Source organism: Eptatretus burgeri, chromosome 4 (genome assembly GCF_056783735.1).
Source record: "Eptatretus burgeri isolate ZD-2024b chromosome 4, Ebu_testis_v1, whole genome shotgun sequence".
In the NCBI taxonomy this organism is placed as follows: domain Eukaryota; kingdom Metazoa; phylum Chordata; class Myxini; order Myxiniformes; family Myxinidae; genus Eptatretus; species Eptatretus burgeri.
Window position 1 is genome coordinate 65,785,339 of NC_140964.1, and position 9,594 is coordinate 65,794,932.

Sequence of the window (9,594 nt, forward strand, 5' to 3'; positions counted from 1 at the left end):
TTCGATTTGGCAAGTAACAAACAGACAGGTGCAAAAACATAACCCCCTTCAACTTCAGTGGCCAAGGTAAGAATGGAGCAAGAAATACAACAGGACAGAATAGAAATGTGATAATTACAAGTGAAAATGTGAAACAGGGCGAGACGCGCGGCGGAGGTGGGCTGAGGGCGAGACGCGCGGCGGAGGTGGGCTGAGGGCGAGGGCGAGACGCGCGGCGGAGGTGGGCTGAGGGCGAGGGCGAGACGCGCGGCGGAGGTGGGCTGAGGGCGAGGGCGAGACGCGCGGCGGAGGTGGGCTGAGGGCGAGGGCGAGACGCGCGGCGGAGGTGGGCTGAGGGCGAGGGCGAGACGCGCGGCGGAGGTGGGCTGAGGGCGAGGGCGAGGGCGAGACGCGCGGCGGAGGTGGGCTGAGGGCGAGGGCGAGGGCGAGACGCGCGGCGGAGGTGGGCTGAGGGCGAGGGCGAGGGCGAGACGCGCGGCGGAGGTGGGCTGAGGGCGAGGGCGAGGGCGAGACGCGCGGCGGAGGTGGGCTGAGGGCGAGGGCGAGACGCGCGGCGGAGGTGGGCTGAGGGCGAGGGCGAGACGCGCGGCGGAGGTGGGCTGAGGGCGAGGGCGAGACGCGCGGCGGAGGTGGGCTGAGGGCGAGGGCGAGACGCGCGGCGGAGGTGGGCTGAGGGCGAGGGCGAGACGCGCGGCGGAGGTGGGCTGAGGGCGAGGGCGAGACGCGCGGCGGAGGTGGGCTGAGGGCGAGGGCGAGACGCGCGGCGGAGGTGGGCTGAGGGCGTGACGCGCGGCGGAGGGCGAGGGCGAGGGCGAGACGCGCGGCGGAGGGCGGGGCGAGGGCGAGACGCGCGGCGGAGGGCGGGGCGAGGGCGAGACGCGCGGGGGCGAGGGCGAGACGGAGGGCGGGGCGAGGGGGAGGCGGAGGGCGGGGGGGGGGCGAGGCGGAGGGCGAGGCGAGGGCGAGACGGAGGGCGGGGCGAGGGCGAGACGGAGGGCGGGGCGAGGGCGAGACGGAGGGGCGAGGGCGAGACGGAGGGCGGGGCGAGGGCGAGACGGAGGGCGGGGCGAGGGCGAGACGGAGGGCGGGGCGAGGGCGAGACGGAGACGGAGGGCGGGGCGAGGGCGACGGACGGAGGGCGGGGCGAGGGCGAGACGGAGGGCGGGGCGAGGGCGAGACGGAGGGCGGGGCGAGGGCGAGACGGAGGGCGGGGCGAGGGCGAGACGGAGGGCGGGGCGAGGGCGAGACGGAGGGCGGGGCGAGGGCGAGACGGAGGGCGGGGCGAGGGCGAGACGGAGGGCGGGGCGAGGGCGACACGGAGGGCGGGGCGAGGGCGAGACGGACGGCGCGGCGACGGCGAGACGGCGGGCGGGGCGAGGGCGAGACGGAGGGCGGGGCGAGGGCGAGACGGAGGGCGGGGCGAGGGCGAGACGGAGGGCGGGCCGAGGGCGAGACGGAGGGCGGGGCGGGGGCGAGGCGGAGGGCGGGGCGAGGGCGAGACGGAGGGCGGGGCGAGGGCGAGACGGAGGGCGGGGCGAGGGCGAGACGGAGGGCGGGGCGAGGGCGAGACGGAGGGCGGGGCGAGGGCGAGACGGAGGGCGGGGCGAGGGCGAGACGGAGGGCGGGGCGAGGGCGAGACGGAGGGCGGGGCGAGGGCGAGATGGAGGTGGGTGAGGGCGAGGACGCGTGACGGACGGTCTGCGGCAAATAGGCCAGTCAAAATAGTTTAAAAGGTCAAAATAATTGCATTGGAATTTATTTTTTCACATTGCATTTTTGTAATGTCTCTGGTTCAACATACTAAAAGTCTACCACAGTCAACTAATGGGAAATATGCCAAAACTAGTAGTAATGCCCGGCGTTGCTCGGGCAAGCAATAAAGCCCGGTGTTGCCCGGGCTTTCTTGCAAATTTCCTGAATAGCTGTTAGGGGTTAGCGGTTTGGGGTTAGCGGTTAGCGGTTAGGGTTAGGGTTAGCTGTTAGGGTTAAGGTTAGGGTAGCTAACACTAACCCAAACCCAAACCCTAACCCTAACAGCTTGGTGTAGCGGAGGTAAACAGCACCCGGGGCAAAGTGGAAATTTGCGTCCCCCGTAGGCCTTAAACTTGAGTGGATTTGAATGGAAAATCCCATAAGGGATATCGATTTATCGATTTTTTCGAATATCGGAAGTGTTATGGAAAAAATTTATATCCAATGACCTAAGTTGGACCAAAAGCCAGAATCGTACCGAATTTGAATGGAATCCGTTGGAGTTTGTGAAAATGCATCAAAACAAATTTTGAGGGGCCTCTTAAGGAAGACAATAATATCATTAGTATATGTGCCAAATCTTGTTTCATTTCATGCAGTAACAAAAATCTGATGGTGGAACAAAGAAAGGGGCGTGCTGAAATTTAAATATGGATGACGTTTTTCAACAATGATGTTGTGATACTTTAAAAAATATCTACTCATTGACAATGTATGCCATTTCCAATGCATTTGAATAAAACCACTGTCAATTAATACATTACAATCAAGGACAGTCCTGTTTTGATTAGTTCCATAACAAATAATCATCAAGATTACAGTTTTTTTTATATAAAAATTAGCATTTTACCAGGCAAATGTCTTTTAAAAAGTAGCATTACTTTAGCAGTGATTTTGATACTTTTCTTCCAACTTCATAACAAGTGATGGTATTGATGTTTTACAAACTTGATTACATTTTAATTATTTAATGCATATTTCAAAACACATTTGGATGGAATATGTTAAGTACTTGCAGTGCGATATCATTTTTGGTACATATCGATTACCCCTACCCCCAAATGTAAGTGTTGGCCAATGGGGAGTGCTTGTGTGAGAACCATTCCTTTGTAAATAAAATGTTATTATATTCATACTTTACAAACTTGATGACATGAGAACTTATAATAATTATAATTTATAACACAGGGGCAGATCCAAGATTTTGTGAAAGGGGGGTGTAGTTGACTGCAGGCTCTGATCCTGGCTAATTTATTTTAAAAAACAAAAATCAAAAGTCAAATTATTGGTCAAATCAAAAGACGGTAATTATTGGTCAAAGTCGAATGGCATGATCCTTGGACCATACCGAATCCCACCACCAAGTTGACGAAATCCGTCAAGGAGTTTTTCCGTAATACTGTTCACAAACAAACAAACAAACAAGCAGTCATCGACTGGTACTTACGAAATCGTCAACTTGACCTCTGACCTTGTCTAATAAAAGCTGTCTCTCGAGAAGGTAGCGACACAAACCAGAAGTTTCTACCATGATTCTGTACCAAACCATCAAAAATCGAATGTTTTGGATGTTTGACCTCACTGTGACCTTGACCTTTGACCGATTTTGACCAAAATCTAATCAGCACTAGCCATCACCCTCCTGAATCACGTGATGTAATTTGACATTGGTAGCTTCTTCCCTTCTCGAGTTATCTGTACCAAACCATCAAAAATCGAATATTTGACCTCACTGTGACCTTGACCTTGGACCGATTTTGACCAAAATCTAATCAGCACGAGCCATCACCCTCCTGAATCATGTGGTGTAATTTGACATTGGTAGCTTCTTCCGTTCGAGTTATCTGTACCAAACCATCAAAAATCGAATATTTGACCTCACTGTGACCTTGACCTTTCACCAAAATCTAATCAGCACTCGCCATCACCCTCCTGAATCACGTGGTGTAATTTGACATTGGTAGTTTCTTCCGTTATCGAGTTATCGTGCCTACAAACAAACAAACAAACAAACAAACTGAAACGGAAGTCATCAATATACTTACGAAATCTTTAGATTTCGTAAGTAACAAGCAGTCATAGACTGGTACTTACGAAATCGTCAACTTGACCTCTGACCTTGTCTCATAAAAGCTGTCTCTCGAGAAGGTAGCGATGCAAACCAGAAGTTTCTACAATGATTCTGTATCAAACCATCAAAAATCATAACGTCGACTGAAGCAAAAATACTCCATTTCTCCACGCAAAACCTTAACGTCACTCAACGACGCGTCTGCTCGAGCACACTGCATCATGGGACGACCCGTGACGCGTCGAGTGAATTTTTTTTCTATATACAATCTTAAAACGTCTCCAAAACATCCAATTTTTACCAGAATTTCGACAACCGAGTTTGAAGCGTCCTAAGCGATCGCAAAAACCGAAGACAAAATTAAAATCGAAGTTAAAACGAACTCGTAACGTCGAGCGAAGCAAAAATACTCCATTTCTCCACGTGAATTTACGGAATTATGTTTGACCTCACTGTGACCTTGACCTTTGACCGATTTTGACCAAAATCTAATCAGCATTAGCCATCACCCTCCTGAATCACGTGGTGTAATTTGACATTGGTAGTTTCTTCCGTTCGCGAGTTATCGTGCCTACAAACAAACAAACAAACAAACAGAAACGGAAGGCATCAATATACTTGCGAAATCTAAAGATTTCGTAAGTAACAAACAAGCAGTCATAGACTGGTACTTCCGAAATAGTCAACTTGACCTCTGACGTTGTCTAATAAAAGCTGTCTCTCGAGAAGGTGGCGACGCAAACCAGAAGTTTCTACGATGATTCTGTTCCAAACCATCAAAAATCGTAACGTCGACCGAAGCAAAATTCTCCATTTTTTCCACGCAATTATTTTATCAGTCACAAAACCGCAATATTCAGCCATCCACCAACAATCTTTACATAATCCGACGGCTGAGGAATGCGACGATAACCTTTATTGGGATAAAAAAAAATGACTTTTAAACACCATCTTTTTCGAAAACACGGTCAGCCCACACACGGAAAACCTTTACGTGACTCAACGACACGTCTGCTCGAGCGCACTGCATCACGTGACGACCCGTGACGCGTCGAGTGAAATATTTTTTATACAATCTTAAAACGTCTCCAAAACATCTGATTTTTACCAGAATTTTGACAACCGAGTTTTAAGCGTCCTGAGTCATCGCAAAAACCGAAGACAAAATTAAAATCGAAGTTAAAACGAACTCGTAACGTCGAGCGAAGCAAAAATACTCCATTTCTCCACATGAATTTACGGAATTATGTTTGACCTCACTGTGACTTTGACCAAAATCTAATTAGCGCTAGCCATCACCCTCCTGAATCACGTGGTGATATTTGACATTGGTAGCTTCTTCCATTCTTGAGTTATTGTGCCTACAAACAAACAAACAAGCAGTCATAGACTGGTACTTATGAAATCGTCAACTTGACCTCTGACCTTGTCTAATAAAAGTTGTCTCTGGAGAAGGTCGCGACGCACACCAGAAGTTTCTACGATGATTCTGTACCAAACCATCAAAAAATCAAATGTTTTGGATGTTTGACCTCACTGTGACCTTGACCTTTGACCGATTTTGACCAAAATCTAATCAGCGCTAGCCACCACCCTCCTGAATCACGTGGTGTAATTTTACATTGGTAGCTTCTTCTGTTCTCGAGTTATTTTTTGGATGTTTGACCTCACTGTGACCTTGACCTTTGACCGATTTTGACCAAAATCTAATCAGCACTAGCCATCACCCTCCTGAATCACGTGGTGTAATTTGACATTGATAACTTCTTCCGTTCGAGTTATCGTGCCTACAAAACAAACAAACACACAAACACACAAACAAACAAACAGAAACGGACGTAATCAATATACTTACAAAATCTTTGGATTTTGTAAGCAACAAACACAGAAACAAACAAACAGAAACGGAAGTGATCAATATACTTACGAAATCTTTAGATTTCGTAAGTATATTGATCAATTGGACTATTATTAACCTCCGCCATCGAAGATCGGAGGTTACTGTTTTCACCCCTTTCAACAGGTTACTGTTTTCAAATCTAAAGATTTCGTAAGTCACAAACAGAAAGGGGTGAAAACAGTAACCTCCGATCTTCGATGGCGGAGGTTAATAATAGTCCAATTAAAAAAAAATTTCATTCCACAGAGAGCTAACTCCATATAGATTTCACGAATGTTATTTCACAATTTTGAACAGCAAATAGAGGGTGGCACACTCCTGTCCCCCCACCCCCCCCTAAATCTCTCAGTGTAACAAATTTAAAAGGAATGTGATCAATACTTGCATTGCTATACTTAATTTTTATACACTTCTTTCATATTAATCTGTGAAGTATAAGTCACTAACTTTCATTTCTTTGACACTCAGCTATCACTTACCTGCAATCTACAAGACAAGATCAACTGTGTGTTATGCACCAAGGATATCACATATGATGCTGAATGTGATAGTTACCCTTGGCAAGAAAGGGAGTGATGGCATCAACCGTGCAAGTGAGGAACGGGGAAGCAGTCTGCAGACCCAAGAAGGGCAACGTGTCCATAAGGCATGCAGAAAAAAATTGGTGTAATCCAAAGTAAATCAAAACTCACAGGCATGTAGGACTAGCTGATGCTTCTGTACCACAATTCAGACGATCACAATCAAAACCATTTGACTTCACAAAAGATTGCATCTTTTGCTGTCAGTAAGCCCATTGTGATGGTCGATGGAGGGAATATGATGCATTTCCTGTCAGGACATCAGTTTTTGAAAACACTATTAGAAGTGTTTGCAAAATATGGAATGATGTCTGGCGTGAGGAAGTGATGGGCAGGATATCCTATGCTAATGACCTGCATGCTGAGGATGCAGTGTATCATAACCAATGCAGCATAAACTTTAGAACTGGGAGAAACATTCCAAAGAAGTTTGAACCACATGATTCACTCTCTGGTAAAAAGAAAAAACTACGAAGAAGTTGCAAAGTTGAAGAAGACAAGTATGATGCCTTTCTACTTGTCACAAAATATCCAGAGGAAAGTGATGTTGAACAAATAGCAATCATTGATCTCATAAAGAGGATGAATGTGAATGTGTGTGTTGACATGTATACCGCATACTCCGTGGAAAGTCATGCTGTAACAATATAGGTATGTTATATACTATTATTAGGAACAATGTACTCTTGAGGAATGCAATTGGTATTAGAGTATGGAGTTTAACTTTGTTATTATGTGATGTGTACGACTGGACGTGGTATTTGCCTTCAGTATTATGTATACTAGTTATTGTATTTTGTTATTCTTACCCTAGATGTATATTTCTGTTATAGATATGCGTATGAATTTTGTGAGAATAAAGACGATAGAAAAGTTCTATTGTTGATTCAATTATTATTACAACAAATACCAATGCATGTTATAAAGTTGGAAGAAAAGTATCAAAATCACTGCTAAAATAATGCTATTTTTAAAGACATTTTTCTGGTAAAATGCTAATTTTTATATTTAAAAAAAAAAAAAACTGTAATCTTGATGATTATTTGTTATGGAACTAATCAAAACAGGACTGTCCTTGATTGTAATGTATTAATTGACGACGGTTTTATTCAAATACATTGCATATGGTATATATATATATATATATATATATATATATATATATATATATATATATATATATATATATATATATATATATATATATATATATATATCGTAAATGAGTCGATATTTTTTAAAGTATCACAATATCATTGTTGAAAAAGGTAATTTTGTCATATTTTCCCATCAGTTGACTGTGGTAGACTTTCAGTATGTTGAACTCGAGACATTACAAAAATGCATTGTGAAAAAATAAATTACATTGCAATTGTTTTGACCTTTTTCACTATTTTGGGGATAATTTTACCGGGGAGGACGAGGACGAGGACGAGGACGAGGACGAGGACGAGGACGAGGACGAGGACGAGGGCGAGGACGAGGACGAGGACGAGGGCGAGGACGAGGACGAGGGCGAGGACGAGGACGAGGACGAGGACGAGGACGAGGACGAGGACGAGGACGACACAATCCAAGCGCACACGGCATTGTGTGGGCCCATCTGTGGTGGGGTGCATGTTCTGTATAGACCGAGGGGCTCGTCGTGCAAGACGTTTTTTTACCTGCAAAAGGCGAAGAAACAGAAGCAAGAGTTCGTGAACCTCATTGGGTTCCAACTTCACATTTTTCCCCAAGAGATCATCGAAGAGCAGCAACGTGGCGACATCAGCCGGACTGGGTGCCTCGATGGGGACGTCTATATCCGAGGGAAGAGAACCCATCGCGTCGACTCCAGTCGCCATGCTGACGCACACGCACTGTACAGTGAACTGTATAAAGTTTAAACCAACGAACTCTTTTGTCTTATAATATTGTTCGAATCGTCTTCGCTTGAAGGTTTCATTTTTATTTTCCTCGAAAGACCTTCACGCTGTACACGCTTGTATTTCTACCGAATTAAAAAAAATCCGATGAAGACCAGCGCGGCCAAACGAATCTGAGGCTATACACCGCTCATGAAATTCAACATGTCTGCTCTCCTGGAAAAAAAAAAACATCACGATGCTCACGCGAGCGATTAGTCTGTCATCTATTTATTAGGTACGCACTTTTAAAAACTCCCTCTCCTTCCTCCCATATGACTCCACCGAGGACATGCTGTCTCGACTCAAGCAAACAAAATATTAATGTTAATTACAAAACAAAAACTCCCCAAGGGGTGTTTCCTTGGCCAAATTCCCTGTTGACGTGTATAAATAGCTTGTCATGGCGTTTCGTGGAAAACACCGAACAGAAGGGGAAAAAAGACGATAAAGCCCTCACAGCGTATGATCTGCCTTTGTTAAACAGTCGCGAGTTCTGTTTAACACGAAACTGAAAGGAATTTGGAAGAATCCCGACATCCTTGAGGCATTCTATGCTCATGGCGTCCACCACAGAATAACGGACCGGAATCTAGATCTACTGCAATCTATATACCCCACAGGGGTAGTAACAAGACCCGTGCTGCCGCTTATGGAGGTCGTGTGAAAAATTTAAAATAAAAAAGAAAGACGCGTGTGTCTTTGTCAGCGGTGTATCGTCAACAAATCGTCACTCTCACCGTCATCAACCTTGGGACGTGTGGTTTTTCAAAAGATATTAATTGGAGCAAAAAAAAAATTGTACGTCGGTTGAGATATCAAGAGAAACGATGTGAGTGGGGGTCGTGGCCATAGACCATTGTGACGTCACAACGGTTGTTCGTGGTTACAATGAGAATTCCAACAAAAGGGAACTCAAAAGACAGAGCTGTGTCATTAAATCGTCAGTTCGTGGGCAGCCGCACACCAAACGTGTCGTGGTTTGTCGTCGCGGTGTTTGTGATCACGGTCCTCGGAAGTGGAGCGTCCCAACCACCACAGCAGGTGAGCAGGGATTGTCAGAAATGACAATACTGTATACTGTATTTGGGGAAGGTACACAACACGAATGGGAAATCAGGGAAATTTAGTTTGGGATATCACGCCCATCAGAGGCAGATTAAGATTGTTTTTTTTAAGGCCCTGGGCACAAAAATTTTTCCCAAAACTCCCCCAAATAGAGGATCCGTGTTATTCTCACACTCACTTCGCCAATGTTCCTTTTGACTCGACTGCAAAAAAAATCTGGAAGAATTCCCATGTTTTATTACCTGTTTCCCTCCTTGGAGAAAAAATTTCATGTTGAGGTGTTTTCATTACCAATGGGCTTGTTATCGCTTGCCAAGC

General features: G+C 46.2%; 1 protein-coding gene across 2 annotated transcripts in view; it reads right to left on the reverse strand.

Annotated features, from left to right (window-relative positions):
* ANAPC5 (anaphase promoting complex subunit 5) overlaps positions 1–8,189 on the reverse strand; it is a 59,316-nt gene extending 51,127 nt beyond the window's left edge. Inside the window, exon 1 of one of the 2 annotated variants that reach the window (XM_085878496.1) lies at positions 7,969–8,189. In XM_085878496.1, the coding sequence (XP_085734622.1) occupies positions 7,969–8,148 (180 nt within the window). In that variant the 5' untranslated portion in view covers positions 8,149–8,189. The remainder of the gene's footprint in view (positions 1–7,968) is intronic. The other variant, XM_085878497.1, reaches the window with a different exon arrangement.
* Between the last annotated feature and the right edge of the window lie 1,405 nt (positions 8,190–9,594).